This window comes from Plectropomus leopardus, chromosome 21, assembly GCF_026936395.1.
Source record: "Plectropomus leopardus strain MGB_pleo_1.0 chromosome 21, ASM2693639v1, whole genome shotgun sequence".
NCBI lineage: Eukaryota > Metazoa > Chordata > Actinopteri > Perciformes > Serranidae > Plectropomus > Plectropomus leopardus.
Window position 1 is genome coordinate 5925178 of NC_142196.1, and position 21373 is coordinate 5946550.

At 40.2% G+C, this 21373-nt stretch overlaps 1 protein-coding gene across 2 annotated transcripts in view; it reads left to right on the forward strand.

Moving 5' to 3' along the window:
- The window catches only part of waca (WW domain containing adaptor with coiled-coil a), a 29822-nt gene extending 10819 nt beyond the window's left edge, over window positions 1–19003 (forward strand). The window contains exons 4-13 of one of the 2 annotated variants that reach the window (XM_042510387.2): window positions 2157–2248; window positions 3634–3749; window positions 3874–3989; window positions 9279–9533; window positions 12268–12390; window positions 12726–12874; window positions 13033–13157; window positions 16247–16445; window positions 16556–16683; window positions 17261–19003. In XM_042510387.2, the coding sequence (XP_042366321.1) occupies window positions 2157–2248; window positions 3634–3749; window positions 3874–3989; window positions 9279–9533; window positions 12268–12390; window positions 12726–12874; window positions 13033–13157; window positions 16247–16445; window positions 16556–16683; window positions 17261–17330 (1373 nt within the window). In that variant the 3' untranslated portion in view covers window positions 17331–19003. Of the gene's footprint in view, window positions 1–2156; window positions 2249–3633; window positions 3750–3873; window positions 3990–9278; window positions 9534–12267; window positions 12391–12722; window positions 12875–13032; window positions 13158–16246; window positions 16446–16555; window positions 16684–17260 lie in introns of both variants that reach the window. The other variant, XM_042510386.2, reaches the window with a different exon arrangement.
- Window positions 19004–21373: the final 2370 nt, after the last annotated feature.

Genomic DNA, 21373 nt, shown 5'->3' on the forward strand with positions numbered 1-21373 from the left:
CAAGGTGATAGTAAATAACTAATGTCATTGAGGTAATGTTACTACAAGTGAGTACAGTTTGGAGATAATGGTAAAAATGTTTTGAGTTACAGACACTTTATATCAGTGTTAATATTTTACCAAACTTCTGTCAGAGATGGAAGTAAACATATATTTATGCCATGCTGGACTGAAGTGCACTGTTGAGACAATTTGTCAACAAACATTGTATGTGGGTGTTATTAATTACAAAGTGAGTTACATAAACTAAACAATAGGTAACTTTAGTAATCTGGAATTAATCTTGTATATTTTAGAGTGTTTTTTGCTTCTATAGAGTGAGCAGATTAAATATAATATTAAAATATATACATTCATTTCAACATTTTAATGGTGTTTTTATCAAAGTCTTATCCAAACAGAAACCTTTAAGATTGTGAGAATACACAATATGTTTATAAAGATATATTTTATTTGTGTTAATGTTTTTTCATTTATCGAAGTGTCACAATTAAGGAAACTGTGTACAGCTGCATTAAATTGCCTTTTCTGTAGTTGATTGAGTTTACACATTTACATTTAGGCCATCGAAAATGTAAGTCAGCCAAAAAATATTGGGGTTAAGTGTTAAGTGTTTAAAGATATCAACATCTATCCCTTATTTGTTTGTTTGTCTCATCTTAAAGTGAGTTACAGCTAAAATCTGTTTCTCCGTCATCGTTTTCAATTATCTGTTTTTAGTATTGACACAAAATTGCCCAACTATATTTTCCTTTATCTTTATGATATTGCTAATCTGTTGTTTTTTTTTTCATTTCCCAGTTGCAGGTAAAATTAGAGTAAAAAACCCTTTTTAATGCCACAATTTACAAGCTGGAGCATTTATTTTGCAACACTGGTCATGCTGGGGCTGTGTGTGAAGATTGCCACAAACACAGAGCATCCTCCCTCTAATTCTGTCTGAAAATCTTCTCACCAGGGGCCTTTCATTCAACCGCCCCCCCCTTCTGTGGTCTGCCTCACTGACATGTTATTATGACCCCCCTCAAAGAAATTTAAAAAATGTTATACATGTCAAAATATCCTGTTAGTGCTAACATTTAAAGCATCTAATAATAGTTGGGCAGAGCTGAGACAATGGCACGAGCAAAAGCAGGTTCAGTTTTGCCACCTGAGCGCTCCGCATGTTCTGCTCTCCTACATGTAGTGGTGTTGATGGTGTTTTTAGATCAGAATCGCCAGGAAGGCAGCCCGGTACAGGGCCAGACTGGCAACACACTGTTTCGAAATTGACCGCACTATAATTTCTGAGAGAATCTCACAGTGAACTCCTTTGTTGTCAATCCAAAATGGTGGTCTTGGATCTCATTGTGAGACTCCACAAATAGCAGACAGCTGATTTAGAGCTCTGGAAACAGCTTGTGTCAAAATTGTGACAGCGTCAGAAATTTATGACCAGAATCCCACAGGGTGACTGCTGCTTCTACCCACAATTACAAACCAGCAAATTCCAATTTGACATCAAATTAACCAGAATTTGCTGGCAAGCAGGCATAATGCTACTGCTAAGGCTTCACAGTCCTCCTCCTCTTTTTAGGTTTTAATGCAAAAAAGTGCCAGCACTCTGGCCAAAGCTTGTTGATTGTTTTGCTACATGCACATTAGAGTGGAGCAGATGGATGACGCTAGCTGCTGACGTGTGTCTGCGCTGGTTTTCCTTTTTTTTTTTTTCTATTTACATTGTAGCTCTAGGATTCATCACTGCACCATCTGACATGCCTTAAAATTGGTCAAAACAGTCTGACACAGTTTGCAACCAAGACATTTAAAACCTTATTTTGCATAGTGTGACATGCAATAACATTGCAAGATAGTTGTTGCTGCACACTCAATATACACCATAATAAAGGTTAATGTCTGTGAAAGTTGTGTTGCAGTATGCAATGTCTTTGCATCTTTTGCCAGCAGGAATGTTTATTATTACGGAGCATATGTCTAAAAGTTACAGACGCGCCATGTTCAGCCACCTTTTTGTCTAAGCATAGATGGCCTCAGGCTGGAGTGAATATTTTGTTGTTGTTCTCAGCCAAGCTTTTCACATTTACGGCAATGAACCTGGCATGCTGTTGTTATTGGCTGTTACTGATGGTGTTTTTCTCTCTTGTGTTTTGTTGCAGGGACCAGTTATTCTCCACAAGAAAATTCTCACAACCACAGTTCTCTTCATAGCTCCAACTCACATTCTAACCCCAGCAAGACCTCAGACACAGTAAGTGTTGCCTCTACATTAGCACATTGGCAGGTGATGGACCAAACATCGTTTTTTTTCCTAGTACTACAGTCTGTATTGTTTCTTGTGGAAAGCTATTCTGTAGTTTCACAGCTTTGATGGTGGGTTTTGTTGTGCACTCTTGATTTTAAGATGAAAAACATTAAACACACCACCACTTTGATAGCAATGACAACATATTGATAAATTGTATTTTACATTGTCAAAGGAAAATTGCATAGAGATTTATACAAACATATTTAGTGGCAGAAAATCAGTAAGCTTTGTGCTAAAGATAATTTAAAGGTCCTTTGTAGCATGACTGACGATCTTTTGATGTTAGTTCTGTTATTACATGCATAAGCCAAAAATCAGTGTTAAATCATTTTGTTCTCCTCTTATCTTCAATTGTTCTGTTTAAATTTGCAAAGAAAGTAATTCCATTCATTAATAAATGTGATTTAATCAATGATAAATAAGGCAAATAGGGATGCACAATATATATCAAATCTATACATTATCCGCTGATAATGGGAAACCTGTGTAATTATCTATTATTCCATTAACGAAATTAAGCTAAGCTAAGTAGAGTTGATAATAGGGAGCCACATTACTTTGACTTAACAAGGGCAGCATCCACACACTCCGTTACAATAAGTGACATTATGTTGAATTTAGTTTGCAATCCGCCAATAAACACTTACTCCCTATGCGCTGACTACAAAGCCAAACATTTTACTTTAAACTTTTTATTAAAATACAAAAATGTTCATCAATCAGTATCAGCATATAAAAATCCTTATTGTGCATCCCTAAAGACAAAGTTATATTACAATACAATGTTAAAAAGAAACAAACTGAGTCTATATGATCTTGTTGCTTAGCAGCGCACCACCAAGGAGAAAAGCCTGTTGCAGCTGTTTCATTATCTGCGATCTAAAGTGCACTTGTTGAACAGTGTCGATAATCTGTGTTTTGCCACAGAGAGGGATCAGTGACACTGTGTTTTTGTGAAGTTATTTCCAGTTTGCCCTTGCTTCAGTAATGGATAGGGTCTAATTTTCTCTCCCTGTGTGTTTGCCTTACAATATTGACAACACAATGAAGCGCAGAATTACAGCGTCAATTTGTAACAAATGAGCACAAAATGCCACTCACAATACAATAGACCTTTTTAAAATATCAAAATGTTGCACTTCCGTAAAGAATCTCGAGCTGTCTCTGAAATAAGCCTTCCCCTCCCACTTACAAAGCTGCTGTGGATATCTCTTGTACATTTCAGATTTCATTACAAGCTCTTGCATCACATCCCCTCAACACAAGAGCACACAATTGCTTTCTGTCTGGCTGGCCTCATGTCCCTAAATATTTGCTCTCCCTCTCAGCCTTACGAACCTGGTGACGACTGGTCAGAGCACATCAGCTCATCTGGAAAGAAATACTATTACAACTGCAGGACAGAGGTGTCCCAGTGGGAGAAGCCCAAAGAATGGCTGGAGAGGTAGCTATAATCCCTTTAACTCAAACCACTCGATTCCACACGCTTGATTTTAATCAGTGTCTCGTAAAGGTTGGATACATGGCTAATATTTGTTTGCATGCATACTTGTTTTTGTGTTTCATAGAGAACAGAGGCAAAAAGAGGCAACAAAGACTGCGGTCGTCAACAGTTTCCCCAAAGACAGGGACTACAGAAGGGAGGCTATGCAAGCATCGGCAGCCCCCGGCTTTACTGCTGCTAGTAAGTGTGACGGCACCAGTCCTTACCAGTGTGCTGTGATCGTGTTTGGCTCAAAATATCAAGGATGAGTGTTTTCAATCTTTGTCATTATTTTTTGTACAAATCTAGCTGAAAGAGGGCTTAAGCATTGTTGTTAGTGGTTAGTCGATGATGACTATTGTTAAGGCGATCTATGGCTGATGAAGGTTAAGGAACTGCTTACCAAAAGACTGAGACTACAAAAGCTGATTCATGCATGCGTATGTGACTTCAAGTAACACACTCTGGCTTTGCACTGGGCGCTAGAACTCACTGCCTGCGTGAGCGGTGCGTGAAAACCTAGGTTTTTTTTCTGCGCCTATGTTAACAAGTCAGAGGAGCCACACTGCCTGAGTGAGCAGTGCTTGTCAGGCTCATCTCAGCTGCTTGTCAACCGCGGCACATCTAGAGAAACTGCGGCTTGCCGATTTTTTTTCCGTGTGCTGTGCGTGGTTGTAAGCAGAAATAGACAACAGACACACAAGTGCAAATGGTGTTATGATTATATTGACCATTGATATTAGACCATCTTTTATTACAATTTCAATGTCTTTATCTGTCACAGAGATGAGGAAATACAAATGTATGTGTTTCACTCAAACTCAAACGTTTCAAAATAAAAGTCCTTTGACAACGTCTCTGTCAACAGAGTCCCCTTAGTTGTTGAACCCAAGGCATTTTATTGTGAAATATTTGCAGGACCGTTTTGTTGACAATGCAGGAGTTTGCACAGCTTCATAAATGAGTGGAATATGTGCTTATAAATGTGGAAAACAGTACTCATAGCAGCAGGCAGCCCTGCAGAAGCGTCACAGCAATAACGCAGTTCGGTGAGTTAGCCACCACACGCTACTCACGTGTTCAGTGTGTTTCAGGCATTAAACTAATCTGCTGATGCGACTGTTTAAACCACATTGGATTGAGTCCGTTACAGGCTTGGCTAGTTAATGTGGACAGTAGAGATTTAAAAAATTGTGCGTGAGATGGTGAATTATTCTTTTCAGTTTTCTGCTGATTATATTGCTGCCTGTTGTTTTCATTAAAATAACTATAAGCTTAATTTTTATGGTTAGAATCAGGACCACTGATCAGGTGTGTTCAAATTATGATAAAAACTTGCTGAAATGGGCAAGCCAACAGAAAATATTATCGTGTGCTATCAGTAATGCTTGCATTGTTGACTTGGTCAAGAGGTTTCAGTGCAAAGCAGCAGCTCACCTCTGTGTTTACCGTGGAATGTCAGTTTTGCTTGCGGGGGGTTTGGAGGTGGGGCTTTGGTTATAGTTCTTCATTATAAAATAGATCTGGCAACTAGACCTTGCTCTGAATCTTGGAGTTTTGTCAGTATTTATTTAGTAATATTTAAATGTTTTCTACTCTCCTGGGGAGCATCCCTAAACTTCTTTGCCCATGCAGATTGCATCATAAATAGGCATGGCAGACTGTGATGAATAGATGTTGATGTTTTGGTTAAGTCATATGCACAATCCAGTTTATACGTCGGATTGCAGGGGATGCTTAATTACGCTCTTTAATTGTAGCCTGCATGTCAGAGTGTTGTACTCGGCTTTAGGGCTGTACTTAACTCAGAATTACGCCAGTCGAATCGGATTTTGCCGTTCAATAGGAATATTTAACGATTCGTATTGTTTTCTATATAAAACTTTAAAGAGCAACATTAAGTGTAACAGCGGTATGAAGAGCCTGGAGCCTTACAGTTAGGGCTGGGTGATAGGGGGAAAAAAGTCTTACCATGATCATTTTTTTTTTCATATTAGCTGATATTGATATATAACGATATACATCAAATAACTACTTCTGTCAAGCTTAAAGGTTCCTTTTATCTCCTTTTAGTGAGATATGAAGATATCATAGTTCACTGACACAGTTTCATTTGACCATGGTGTGTTGGAGTGTAATAAACATATGATTTATTATTATTTATTAAACTTCGCAGCATTATATAAAAATTAAAATCTCCATCTTAAACAAACTTCCGCTACATTTAAGCACATTGTGCTGATAATAGGCCAACCTCTCCTGACTGCAGGACTCTGACTTCAACTTGTGACTGTGAAACATCTGTGCTATTAATCATTTTACTCAGGAAAAAAAAAACAACTTTTGAATAGGCCTACTTCTCTTATAGCCTGCCAACATTCCCAGTGTGAAAATAAGGTCATGTGCTTGTGGCCCCAGGTGCCCAAAACATTACATCTGCCCCTGGTAATAATAAGGAGAGCTCAGTGCAAGTGGCTGGATGAGACATGGAGCGATGCGTCCTGCTGTTTCTAAATAATTCATCCAAAGTCTGATTAAACCTGAAACACAAAGTAGTCTGTAGAAGTCTAAAGAAGTCACTTTCCACCTCTGCAATTTTGGCTGTTTCAGATACTTTGGTGCTGTAAGGAGAAGCTGCACTCTTTTTGTCTCACTCACTGTGCTGCTGTCTGTCCATCAGCTGTCCGTGATAATGAAACGCTGCAGAAGCACATAGGACTCAGTTGTCAAACTCTCAGCTGTATTCTAGAGCCAAAGTCATTCGCTGCATTTAGATTGCTGCAACGCTATTCTTATCATCATTGGCTGTTCATGTTGTTTGTCAAAACATGGCTGGAATGCATTCTATCATATCATATTTTGATCGAGGAAAAGTTATTTTGCCATTGATATCATTAGCATTTTTTCGCCCAGCGCTACTTACAGTGCAGAGTGACTCTTCCTCTGTGCCACTGCATCGTGTCCACTGCAGCCTCTCCTAAAGAGTCAAGAGCACTCACTGCAGCAAAGTCTGGGTACCAAAACATCCCCAGAAGCACACTGCACAGCACACACTGACAAGCAAAAAATAAAATAAAGACTGCTCGACTTTAAGCTGTCTCAGTTAACTGAGAAATCTCCGATTGATGATTTAAATCTCCGACTTTCAGAGGGCAGCCCCATCTTTGAACTCGGCCTTCATTGTGGTCTCAACTACACACCAGTAAAGACTCGTGACTGCATCTTGCGTGGTTGTGATGCTATACCATTGACAAAAAAAAAACCTCACTGACAGATAAACAGCTGCCAAAGTACTAAAAACAGCTTCTATGGTAGTTCCCGAAGCAATAGGTGTCTCCATGAGCACATTTCGCCCTAAATGACACTCTCAAGCTCACAAGGTGAAAACAGACAAACAGAAAACTAAAATTCTGTGTTTCTGTGTAGTCGATTTGTGACGTGTTGGTTGTGTGTTTCAGCATTCTTAAGGTCTGTTGTTGCATATATACGAGTGCCAAACAGAAAATACTCTGTATTGCATCAAAGCAGTCACCTGACATTAAAGGTTCTAACAGGTACAGCCGTCTTCTGTTGTTGTTAGTAGAAAATCCCCCAAGGCTGCTGCAAGGCAACTCCAGGAAAAATGTAGCAGAATATTTTTACTATACAGTGGCATGCCTCTATTAGCATACCTCTAAACTACTTGAGCTGTCACTGAATAGGTGTCATTTATCATGAATAACCTGTTTCTGAATGTCTGTTCACTATTCCTAAAACACTTCCTCTCAAACAGACTCGATACAGTTGTGGTCATGAATAACTGCTTTTTAAAGTTTGATATGTAGAAAGGCAATAGACAAAACAACACAAAAACAGCCATTAAGTTTAGTGTTCCTGCTGCATTCATTTATTTCGGACGAGGTGCAATCACTATGGCATGTGATATGCCCCTGTTCTTTTGCTGTTGAAAGATAACACAATGCTTGCTGCACATACTTCATAATAAATGCTTAATGGTATGACAGCAGGGTAGGCTTTTTTTTACGCTTGGTAAATCTGACACATGCTTGTTATGAAGACAGGTCTTTTGGACACGAGGAGGGCAGCTTGCCCGTAGCATTGGTGCTGACCACAGCTGCTCATAGCTCTTCAGCCCTGTTTGTCACGATCATAGGATTTCTAACTCTATGAAAAAAAAACTTGATACCAATTTCGATACCAGAGGAGGAAAATGTTAATGATAATGTTGCAAATTATTATCATATCCAGCCCTAATTTTTAGTATTAATTAGCAGTTTGAGTATTATTTTACATCCCTATTTTAGGGTCAGTAGATGTACACAATACCAGTAACCCTACAGCAGGAACTGTGTGTTGTATGTATTAGATGAGTTAAACCAACGTGGTATAAAGTAACTGAAGTTATGGTGAAGCTCCACAGCATTTTTTTACATGGAAGTTTCTTTTCAAAAAATCAATTACATGTATTATATACAAGGTACCAGAGACTACTTGTCAGATAAAAAAAATCAATCAATATCCTTTTTTTCCCCCTTTTTGTACCAGCAACAGCCGTGGCCGGAGGCATTATATTTTTGGCTTTTCTGTCTGTCTGTAAATACATACGTACAGCCTGCTCTTGTGAATGGAATATGTCAGGAATGCCTGAATGGGATTTCGCTTAATGGATATAGAATAGGGCATGTCATCGGTATTGGCAAATATAAGCTTTAAAATGAAATATCGGAATCAGCCAACATGCTGATTTCTGCCAGTATCGCAAACTGATTTTTTTTTGGACAAAGTGAACATGTAGAAAACATCAACCCTAAGTTGAAGTATTTTTCTTTTTTTGCACAATGATTGAATGTTACATACACTGAAAAGCAATGCTGGTGGCCATCACGATTAAAGTATGCATAATGTGCTGTTAATTCCACCACAGAAGAGACTTGATGATAGCTAAAATTAGGCTGGGGAAAAGTGGATCTATCTGTATCAGTTATCAGCCAAATTAACTGTTATATATTGGCATATGGGATGTTGGCAAAAAATCCAATATTGTGCATCTCTAATATAGAAGCATGTGCAAGATTTCACCTTTCCATGTCTATCCTGTATTATGAGCAATGCTCTAGTCTTGTGTCTTAATTTCACGTGAGACCATCAGCCTTTAAAATGTATCTTTGTTATTCCAAAAAATCCAAATCAACTTACATAATTCTGAGTTGGGTACAGTGTATATCTTACCGTCAGCGTAGAATGGAAATGAAGCTGGACTGGCTTAGTTTTTTCATGCAGGGCTTCTGTTGGTCTGAACACAGCCTAAGTGTGTGATCTCAGTCCATAATGGAGCTGATATTTGCATGAGACTGTTGGTCGCTTTCCTAGACCTGTATAAATTAATACAAAATGCTATCCACATTGACCTGCATTATCATTTGGAGGAATCTGATTTGTGAGACTGCCTTTATTGATGAAATAACATTATCCACTCTGCTGCCTTCACAGAGTCAGCACAGGTGGAGAAGCCCGCAGCTACCATTGCCACCCAGTCCCAGTCATCATCCTCTAGCTCAGGGAGCTTGAACCCGTCATCAGGGCCCCCTGGATCATCTGCCTCCACAGTGCCCGTGTCTCCGGTCCTGCAGTCTCCCGCCCCTCCACTACTCCAGGACCCCACCCTGCTTCGCCAGCTCCTCCCAGCACTGCAGACTGCCCTGCAACTCAACAATGCCAGCGTGGACATGGCGAAAATCAACGAGGGTAAGAAAAGACACTGATGATACACACATACATACATGCATACATACATTCAACTTGTGTTTACATGAAGCTGTCTGCAGTGGCTGTGTTTGATGAGCACTAGTTACAACGCAGTGCTTTGAAATTATATGCTGTACTGCTCTCTCAGCATCTGCTCTAACTTCTCAGTGTCAGAGGCGATGACATGATGATCTGTACTGTAGGCCTGAGCACAGTTTTGAGTCCTATCTAACATCTCCATTGTACAGTTATGTTTACACTATTGTCTGGACAAAGAATGCCTCATGGTCACGGTACTGCCTATTTGTACAGTCTGAATGCAAAGTGTGCAAAGCTATTGGGAAGCTCTGGAAAAGCCAGCTGTCAGATAGGGGTGAGACGCCATAATTGTGAGTATTAAGAAAACGTAAATTTTCAAATAGTTAGCTGCTTGCTAATTTATCTCACTTAAGTGTGCCGACATGAGAAATTGTTGGATACTGTCCCCTCAGATCCCAGTGTCAGGAAGAATGGCGGGTTCAGATGCTGGTTTACCATCCAAAAAGCTCCTCCATTGGAGTATACTATCAATGACGAGCCTAGCTATCAGAGTTGGGCCAACATGAGTGGAAAACTTGGCTGACATTGTCAGGGGCACCTCATGCATCCCAACACTTCATCCGTACACCTCTGCAATCTGGCTGGTTTAGAGAGAAGTTAGAGAATGTTGCTCAACTATAAAAACACTTGTAAAACACAATTTACAATTCGTCCGTGAGACATGTCGAGTCTTTTCTCACTTAAGCGAGCAAACCGATGGCTAAAGGTTGTGAGATCAAAACAAACTTGTTATTGTAGGTAAGATTCTGTTTTTGGTCATTAAACTCTGTAGAAGAAACTGCTATTAATACTGTATAACTGTGTTCTTGTTCTAACGAACAGTAAATATCATTTGTTCTTTTAACATCAGGATATGTTAATTCACTGACTAGCATCTTGAATCTGTCCTGTCGGGTCTTCTGGTTTCCATTTTTGAATGAACAATTCAGAGAATCATTAATTCTCACACAGACGTAGAACATTGTTACCAGTTGGCTGTTGGCTGTAGTCTTTGTGGTGTGTTATTTAGCAGGTGTGCATATAGGCTCAGTGCTCTGTTGCTCATTCTGGTATTTCTATGCAAATAATCATGAGCAAAGATTACTTCATTATAATGCTCCCAGAGGTTATTTGATGTGGGTTGTGAACTTGATCAGCCACTGTACAGAAACTGTGATCATGATGCACCAACACAACACCTGACAGCTAACATCACCTTGGTCTTTGCCAAAATTTTATTAAATGTCCTGTCTTCATTGTTTTGTTTTTCCTCATGTTGTCCTGCTAGTGTTCTGTCTTTTTAATATCCACAAACCCGGAAAATGAAAACATAAATAGATGCCATATACATTTTATTTATATGTTGATCTGTTCAGGAGGCAGGCAAAAGAAGTGTGTCTGGAACAAAACCTAAACTTGATAAAATGCTCATTTTGCTCCTCAAACCATGGTGTGAAAAAATTAATGTTGTTACATAATAATCATAAACCTTTAGCCCATACTAAGGCTGCTCTTTGAAAGTCAGACGGTTTGAATCATCAGTCGGAGACAGTCGACTGAGATTGCTTCAAGTCGAGCAGTCATTTTTTCTGAGCACTGATCTTTTGGGGATGTTTTGGTCCCCAGATTTTGCTGCAGAGTTAGTCCTCTTGACTTTCACACTACTCTTTGGTACTGGAAGTTGCGGACATGCAGGCAGCGGTACAGAGGGGAGAGAGGAGAGACTAGGGCTGTACTTGACTCAGAACAATGTCAGTCAAATCAGATTTGGCCGTTAAATACGAATATTCATATGTTTGCTTTATTTTCTATATAAAGGGCTCAGTGGGATGTTTAGTTTGCTTGACAGTGGCATTCATGTGATATAGTAAACATGATATTGGCGCTAACAAGAGATCACGTATGGGCGAAACCATATTTTGCCAACATTAGATAACAAACAAAAACAGAGACTGGAGTGTATTAAGATTCTGATAGCTGTAAAATTCACCCCATCGAAGAAGAAGAGAGAACATAATGTTAATTTTGAGCCTTACAGTGCAGTGTCTTTTCCTCTGTGCTGCTGCAGCCTATATCAAAGAGTAGCTTGACCGTCATGAACACTCATTCAGTTCATTCAACTCAGGGGTCTCCGACTGGTGATTCCAATCTCAGACTTTAAGGGGGCAGCCCAAGGAGAGACCTTCTGCTTAGAAGTGGTGAATTTCTAGCTCACATCAACTTAGTACGATACAGTTTCTGGCTTTTGTTTGATATCCAGTGTCGGTAAAAAACATTGGTGCACATGCACTCTTAAGGGCTGTTAGCTTGTTCACTATATTACGCAAATGTCACTGTCACACTGAATGTCCTGGTGACTCAGTAAAACTTGGTATGGAAAACAAAAAGAATCGTCAGATATTTGTATTTGTATTGCACAGCCCTAAACCATACCATTCAAACCCCAAAATATTGTGTTCTCAGTAGAAACATGCAAGCTTTCATTTTTTTCACCATAGCCTTTTCTAAATGCCTTTGTTACTGGACACGTTTACATGGGAGACATTACTGAATTTGACTGTCAAATTCACCGTGTTGCAGTTCAGAAAGCATTCTTTTAGCAGCACCTAAAAAACCAGTGCACGGGCTGACTGTGTGTCTGTTTGCCTTTCTCCAGTTCTCACAGCTGCTGTCACACAAGCTTCATTACAGTCGATGCTCCATAAGATCCTCACTGCTGGACCATCAGCTTTCAATATCACTACTATCCTCTCTCAAGCTGCTCAACTCTCCAACCAAGGTAAAAGAAGTCCATGCAGATGGCTGTTTTACTATTGAGTGTAGATATGTGTGTTGTATAATAAATGTTTTAACCAGTGACAGCAGAGGGAATCGTTCAGGTTTCCTGTCTGTTTCCTGTGAGGTAAATGACTATGATGATGATGATGATGATGATAACATCAGCTAACAGAAAACCAATTTCCTGAGTAGTATTTGTTTACAGTCTTTTAAAATTTCACTGATCATCTGTTCATATCTCATATAGTGATTTTTTTGCACAGTGTCAATTGAGTAGAATGCATTGACCCCTTAGATTGTCTTTTTTTTTTATTTTTGTTTGTGTACGTCCAGCAGCCCAACAATCGAACCAGTCACCCATGTCGTTAACATCGGACGCCTCATCGCCCAGGTCTTATGTTTCTCCAAGGATCAGCACGCCACAGACCAACGCCGGTCCCCTTAAACCCCTCCTCAGCTCACAACCCGTCATCTCGCAGACAAAAGTAAGACAGAAATTCAGTGTTCAACAAGCATGAACAGAATCCAGTTTAGGATGGATTGCGAGACAAAATGTGCTCACTAAGCATTATCTATAGGCTTGTATCAGAGTCCCGCGGAGGGGATTTGTCCTGATAGAGTGTTTCTAACTTGCTGCGTTTAGGTGAGCACGCCAGCAGGGAAGCAGGCATCTCATCCCCAGCCTGCATCCCAACAGTCCCTCTCAAGCGATAAACAGCACAGTCACGATGCCACCACGGCCTCCCCGCGCACCCTCCAGCGCCAAGGGTAGGTACAAACACAACACGCCCGAGTTTGGAAACAATAACGGCACAGGAAGTGAATTAAGTTCGCTGAACGTGGCTCTTCATTATTTGTGTGTTCTGAAGTGGCTGATATCATGGAACTGATCCTCTTTTTGAGTGTAATGTGTTTCTCCCTGAGTGCTGAACTATTCTTTGACCAGAGCATGCAAGGCCTGTGCCATCGTTGTGTAAAATATTTAAGACCTGTGAAAGCCATGTGTACTCATGTGTTTTTCTACACATGCAGCCAAATACAGTGGAAATACTTTATCTGCCAAAATGTGAGAGCTCATTCACATCAGCTCACGAGTGGAGTTTTTACCACAGCACAAGAAGTTAGTAATTCCTGTCTGTAGGTTATCTCTGTTGTATAATGTTGTGGCACCATCTGCTGTTCATTGATGGAACAATAAGCATCTGCTTCATTTAGTAGTTTCTCATCTTCATTCTTCAGTCATTCATTTCTTTAGTGCGACAGTTTCCAAAAAGGAAGCAGTTGGTGGTTGTTTTGTTGTTCAGTTCTGCAGTGGAAATGTTTTGATTAACTTTGTTCATACAAGCCTCCAGTTTTTTGGTTTCTCTGACATTGTTTGGTAGATGCAGACCACACGCAAGTTTACATGAATATTTTATCACAAAAGGGAGAGTCCGGTGTTGCTGAAAGTTTCAAAGTCAGTAATTTGCTCAGAAGTTTCATTAGTGAATGACTGGGCACTAAACATGAGCCTCCATGCTCCAGTTTTTAGCTCACAAGTGGTAGAACAGACTCCTGTCCGTTTATTCAGTCAGTCTCAGTTTCACTTGGATAAGATGTTTTTTTCCACTGCCTGTAGCACTTAAACTAGCTGGGTTTGCAGCTGCAGATATTTGTCTGTCAGTTAGCCCTGAACAGTTGTAACCTAACACCATGAGAACGTTTACAAGCACAAAAATCGCCTGTTTTTTGCCCTTATTACGCAAAAGACAATATTCTTATTAAGCTGTTCACATGGGTAATATATGTGTAATACTATGTCGTTTATCATGTAAAAGTATGGAGAAGTAAAAAAGCTGGAGCAGCTTGTCATTTTGCCTTTTTGAATCAAAAGAGGATTTTTCCAGTTTCTTGACAGTGGCAGACTTGTCGGACTCCCTCTTTCCTTCCTTCACCTTCATTTAAAGTTCGGTGCTGCAGATTATTTGCACGTATCCAAAAACCTATTGATATTTAAGTCTGTCAGGAAGTTTAAAAGTAGTTATGACTCTCCTTCCCGACCATAAATGTGGGCTTTTATTTTGCATGCACCTCTACACCAACCTTACAAAACGTTGGCAAGCAGGTTTGTGCATAACATATCCATGACAGCGCACAGTGCCGACCATAAACAGACGAGAGGCTGTGTGTCCCAAACTGAAGTTAAACCCCTCAACTGAGACTGTTTTCTGATTTGGATGTATACATGCTCAAATAATGCTCCTAAAACCTGAATAATACCGGCATATCTCACATTTTAAATGGAAAATGCTAAATAAAAAAAACCCTGTCCTGATTCAGAATATGTAAACGGAATATGGTTTTTATATGACCCACATCACATTCAGAGTATCGTCGTGTTTGTAATAAATGTGTGCGTGTAACCGTAGCTCATGTCTACAGCAGAGTCTCTTTTCAGTGGTCCATCTTTATCTCTGGCTGTGGAACAGGGCATGCTTTATGCACCCAGCAGTGACCCAAAATGTGAAGTAGGCTTTAAAACATTTTTTTCTCTACATGAGCGTGATGCTTATGGTTGTCCATTTCCCTGTAAGTGCTGTCAAAATGCTTCTGAGTGCACAGCAGCATTGACTGAACAGATGAGTGTAGACACTGACAGACAGCTGCTGCAGACTTGAGTTTTTCCTCAGCACGGCACACACTTTTGTTTTGAGACTTTGTCAAACCAAGCTGTAGAAAGTATTAGTTATTTTATCACTTAAAACCTTTAAGATATTGAGTTGTGGTATTGAGAGCCTTGATCGCGATTGTTTTCCTGCCGTTGTCTGTAAACAGACCTGTATTTTGTGATCAGCTCTATTGAAAGTCATGTGATCAAAGCTTTGGAAAAAAGGAAGACTAGTTTTTAATATACCTGCTGAGGACACGATGATGTCTTTTTTGTGAATTGTTGACGTTTATGATGCATTTCCACTACATGGTACCAGCTCTACTCTACACTTCTCGCCTTTGGTATCGGGTACTTTTCTGGGGGTCGTTTTCCATTAGAAGATAGTACCGCCTCAGTGTAGCTGGTCGTCATAACGACGTCGTGCCAAACGGCCAAGGCGTCATTTTCAATGTGACGCACACATACGCACAGGGTTTGAATTACACAGTGGCTTTCGGGGCGAGCCCCATTTTCTGGTCCGCACCGCTACTAAAACACGTCACATGCACAAAGTGTACAGCAGCACGCGGTCAATTACAGAGTTACTGCGAAAACGATTCTGCTAATACCACTGTAAGCAGTTAACAGCACCAGTAACATTTCTCTTCTGTCGGATGAGCACGAGTTCAGGTGACTACGTAAAGTTAGGAATCTGAGCGCAGCACCGCTTCACTCACAGATGGCCGCAGCAGGGATAAACACGGAAGTGAAATAGTGGTTACAGATGTTTGAAAATGGAAAGATATGAGCAAAAACACACAAAATTGACATATTACTTGTCGGCCAGCAAGGTGAGGAACGTTTGCACCTCCTCGAGCAACCACGGCGTGATCTTTCAGGTTACCATGTGGAGAAACGAAAAAAAATGATGCAAAACTGCGGCTGCTACAATAGCTTTGTGGTTTGCGCTGTTCAGGGTATTCCGTGCGCGCAGCGCATTGATGACTCAGTGATGATTCTGTCTGACCAATCAGTGGTCTGTAGTGTTTCAAGTCACCTTTTAGTACGTCATAGTACCTGGTCTGCCTTTTTGGAACCCCAGGAGAGCAGGTACCAAAAAAAAAGTGGTACCAGTTACTTTTGCCAAATGGAAAACCAAAAAAGTAAAGAAAAGCCAGTACCATGTATTTCAGTGCTGAAACGCTCCCTGTGTCTGTGTTGATTGCAGCAGTCAGAGGAGTCCCTCCCCGGGTCCCAACCATGTCTCTTCCTCCAGCAGCAGCACCGCCCCCAACTCTGCCTCCGCTCCTCCCTCCGCCTCAGCAGCCCGGCCCTCCTGCTCCTTCACCCCCACCCTCGCTGCCCACTTTAATGAGAATCTTATCAAACATGTGCAGGGCTGGCCTGCAGAACACGCAGAGAAACAGGTTGGTACCACTGACATTTCACCATCATTTCTATTGACTGGAAAACTACCGATTTGTGTTACCCATGGCAACACCCTTTAAACAACTTTTGCTTGTGACGTATTATCAAGGCATCAAGGCTACGTGAAGAGGCTCACACCATGGGGAGCATCTGTATGTCTGAGAACTGCACCGAGCTCAAAAACCTGCGGTCTTTGGTCAGAGTCTGTGAAATACAAGCGACATTGCGTGAGCAGAGGTGAGAATACGTTTGTTGTCTTGAAGCTTGCACGTGTTATAATGTAAAGCTGAGTGTACACAACACCACTTGCTGTCTTGTAACTGGGAGTCTTTAAGTTGTCTTGCAGCAGCGTTCTGAAAAAGTTAGTAAGATTATAGTACACATTTTTAAAAAATTAAGCACAATACTCTGTTACGCTCTCGTTCTCTCAGACACACACACCAAAGTGCTGCTTGTGTCTGTTCTCAGCCTGTCTTGCGCTCTCACTGGCTGGTGCTTGCCGATAAAGTTCCCAAAAAAGGTTGAGAACTGCTGCTACAAGTCCAGATATTAAGCATGCTGGATATTTTGGGAGCGTCTGCGATGCATCGATAAGCCTCGCGTCTTTGAACAGTGCACACAAAGCGCTGAGAACACCCGATTAGTGAGCGCTGAGTCAACACCAATTTGCCTCTGATGTGGGCCTATTTTCAGGTCTAAAAACTGTTTGCAAACCCAAATTTCTAAACTCAACGTGTAGTTTTAACTAGGAATCAAGTAAGCCTCACTCTAAGCACACACGCTGTAACTGTTGTCCTCTTTGTCTCTTCCACAGGATACTGTTTCTGAGACAGCAAATCAAAGAACTTGAAAAGTTGAAGAATCAGAATTCTTTCATGGTTTGAGAACTTCTGGTGGCAAGCGGAAGCGGGAGGTTTTGGGGGAAAAGGGGGAAGACCCATTGCACATAGTTGGAAGCTGGAGGGAGAGCAGTTTTGTTCAGCTCCTCTTGAGCCCAGTCTTAACACACACAGGAGCTGCAGTCGGGTTGGCTTTGGACCGTTGGGGCTGGGAGAGCCAAGAGGGAGACGCGACGAGCTGTCGGAGGGGGAGGGCGGGGTGGTTTACAAGACTCTGTTTTGTAAAAAACCCACTGCGGGGAAAAAAAATGTAGATTTCTTGTAGATGTTATTATCTATGTTGTAAATATGTTTTGTAGATTGAAGCCATGGAAAGCCATGCCTATCAAAGCTTTTGACATCCAAACTAATCAACGCCTAGGCGGCTACATTCATTAGCTAGCCTTTCCTTCATGTTAACTCGTCTGCAGACTTAAAAGCTTCATTTCGTCAGTTCATAGATCATTGAACCGCTGAGCGCGTGCGACCTGCACGTAAGCGGAGGAGGATGTTTGAAGCCATTTCTATACACAGGAGCCTAGCATAAAGCATAACACACTGGTGTCATTGTAGTTTCTTTCCTCAAATATTGGTGATTACTCTTTAGATTCTCCTCCTGCGCCCTCTTTGGGCGGAACTGTAAGCTGTACTCAGGCGCCGTAAACATCCCCTCTCCGCAGGTCTATCATGTCTGCTCACAAAGGTTCAGTGATCTACTTGCAGCTTCTGGTGGCCCTGCATGTCCCAGTCTGAAAAAAAAACAGTGCCTGGTGGTGTGGTGGAGTGAGTGATTTAAAAACAAAACAAAAAAAAATTTAAAGAGATGTGATGGCGTGCTGCTTTGGACCATTCCCACCATCCCCTCCCCCCTCTGGCCTCAGCCCTGCCCTGCCACACCCTCTCCTGTGACGCCTCACGCTCTCCATGTTTCCTTTGTGTTCCAACACTTTCGGTTCCTCTTTTTTCTTTTTTCTTTTTTTTTTTGTTCTTCTCTTTTTTTTCTCCCCGTTTCAAGACGAGGTGGGCACCACTGGTTCATTCCTTTGTACAGTCGCTAACATACAGTGGAGTTTTAAGAAAGAGGACGCAGAATTTAAAGGAAAAAAAAAGGTTTTATTTATAAGAGTTGTAGTGACGAGCAGTAAATCACAATGATATCCACGTATTTTTATTTGCACCCAGTTTTAGGAGGGGTGCTCCAGCTACAGCGGGTTAGAGACGGATGTATGTGGATCGCCTCTTGTGTCAGAGCAGGGCAACGAGAGGTCACAAGGTCAAATGTGAAATGTATGTATTGTAATAAACATGTTCAACTAAAGCGAGCACTGGTTATTTTATTGGAGCGTAAGGTTTGGTTCTAGTGCCTTGTCGGAAGTCTTAAGTGTCATTGAACCTGCAAACACTTTATTTCATCCCCGTTCCACCAATGAGATCTTCAATGAGCATGTCACGCACAGGGTTTGTTTTTGGAGCACGTCTCATCCCTCTCTTTATTGTTTGTTCCCCGCTGTTGGAGAGCAGGGTCCTAAGCTGCAAAGGCCTGTTTTTTTCCCACCATACTATCTATTGAGTCTATAACTGAACTGCACCACACATTCAGTAAAGGTGACCACATCATTGCTTTGTATATTGTTTCCTGAAGTATATTGACAAATGAAATAAAATATGCCTCGCCAGGGCCATGTTGTTCTTGGGTTTTTGATGGTCACTTTAGATTGCTTATGTTGTTTGCTCGGATGGCGGTGTGTTAAGCAGTTTTTATGGGAGGAAAAGCCCAAAACATGTCAGTATCTGAGCAAATCTGGCAAAGTCTTTTGACTGTAGTAGCAACACTAAATACTTTTAAAGTGCATTAATAATAGAATGCAATATTAAACCAGCAAGTAAGGGTCAACAACAGGATGTTCATAGATCTAAAACAAAGGCAATACTTGTATTTTTAGGCAGAATCCTCAAATCAATAACCTCCATGTCTGTCAACAGGTTAAGCTCATATGTCTGTGGTTTAAACTGGAGTCTGCTGCCCCCTGCTGGTGCTCTCTACACTGTGGAAACTATAATTAAAAATGACAAAGGTGGTTTTATGTTAATATTTTAGTTGTTGTAACAGTTCAGTCTTCAGCTGGAATAAAAACTTTGTTCCCACAGGTCCTTAAAAAGTCTTCAAAGACATTGAATTCATTAATCCAAAAATAAGGCCTTGGCTCGTATTAAAATGTCTCAAATTAATCTGTTAAAAGTATTAAAAATGCTTAAAAAGTCCTTTTTTTCTGGCATTGTGTTGTAAAATGTCAAAAATGAACTTCTAAATAATTAATGGAATAGGATAACAGAATATGACAGAGGAACCAACAACACAGGTACATTTACCACACCCAATCTAATGACAAGTTAAAAATTTTTTGTCAAGGCAAATCAAATGGATATTTATGACAATATGTTTTCCATGTGTTCAACTTCAAAAGATTTTTTTATGTTTATTTTATTTTTTAATTCAACTTTGTAACCAAAAAAGTTAGACTTTATCTTAGTTACTATAAACATTTGGACAAAATTGTTCTAACCCTAAGTGATTTATGCGGGTTCATGTTTTTGTTTTTTCCTCCATTGGTCTTATTCTCAGGAGTATTAAAAAGGCTTAAATTTAACTTGTCTTGAGCTGTAGGAACCCTGAAAAGGGTTCCACACATATAGGCATAAAAACAATAGTGAGACTATCATTAAGGGTTATTTTTCAATGTAAAAAAATAAATATAAATATACATATATATCTCAATCAGTGCAGAGTGCCACAAACCCCAGAGTCCCTCGGGAATCCTCCTTAGGAGCATCATGTTGATTTGCAAGTCTAAACTTGGGCCTTTGAGATGTGTGTGCATGCAGTCCCCTCAGATTTCGTGGCTTTGACCAGGTTGTATTGATGGTTCAGAGTGAGTATCAGTCAAAGAGGGAGGCTGGACTCCATTGTTCCCACACAATATAGCCCACATCATATCCCCCGCTGAGGACAAAAGAAGCTGCGGTTCAGCGTTTTGGCACACAACGCACTTTAATGTGGGACAAGAGGACACAAAGAGGGGTTCTGCTATTGTTTGCACTTTTCTAGAACATGTCCACACACACATATATACAATCAGTCTCTATGCTTTAGCTTACAATGATGTATGTTGAGTATACTGAGCTTGACATATAAAGAAAAAAAAAAATACAAATGCAATACATACAAGAGGGAAAATGCAAAAAACAAAGTCAAATAAGTATTATTGGGGCTATACATGTGAAATATGACATAAATAGAGTGCAGATATTAAGTGTGCTGCAGGAGAATGGTGGAGGTATTGTCACCAACATCAGCGGTGTAGTCTAACCTCAGCTACTTTAGGACACATTTTTTAAAATTTATTTATAGTTTTTGTTGAAAATCAACTCACATCCCTGTGCAAAGTACACGTTCCCATCTTTGACTACTTGTTGCATTGTATCATAGAATGACCTGCAGGGGGAGGTATCGAACAACTTTTATTAACAGCAACTGGTGTAACTCGCACAAGTCATAGCCAATGACGGTAGCTGACCATTCCCAAATAAGATAATTACAATTAATTCAGAAAAAAAAGTCATGTCCACTTAATTCAAATTACAAAAATGAAATGAAATAAAATAAAATAAATACAGCTAAAGAAAAGAGTTTTTTCCAATGTAAAATAAAATCTGTACGTACGTAAAAACAATATTAAGAGAAAACATGAAATTACATAAAATATATTAATTTATTTATTTATTTATTTTTAAAAAAACCCTTTATTGCAAAGCTATATTTGGCATAAATTATTTGCCAGTGATTTCACAAGCAGGAGCCAATATATGGACTATGGTTTGATAAATAATCAAACTTTAGAGCAGTTATAAGTTCTACTAAAAAAAATACGGGTTCTCTGTGCCAAAGGGCATAAAATGCATAAATCATATTAATATGACACAGTTCCAATTAATGATGCAATTAACTAGTCTTATTTGTAATGATTTCATTGAAAGCAAGTCGTTTATGT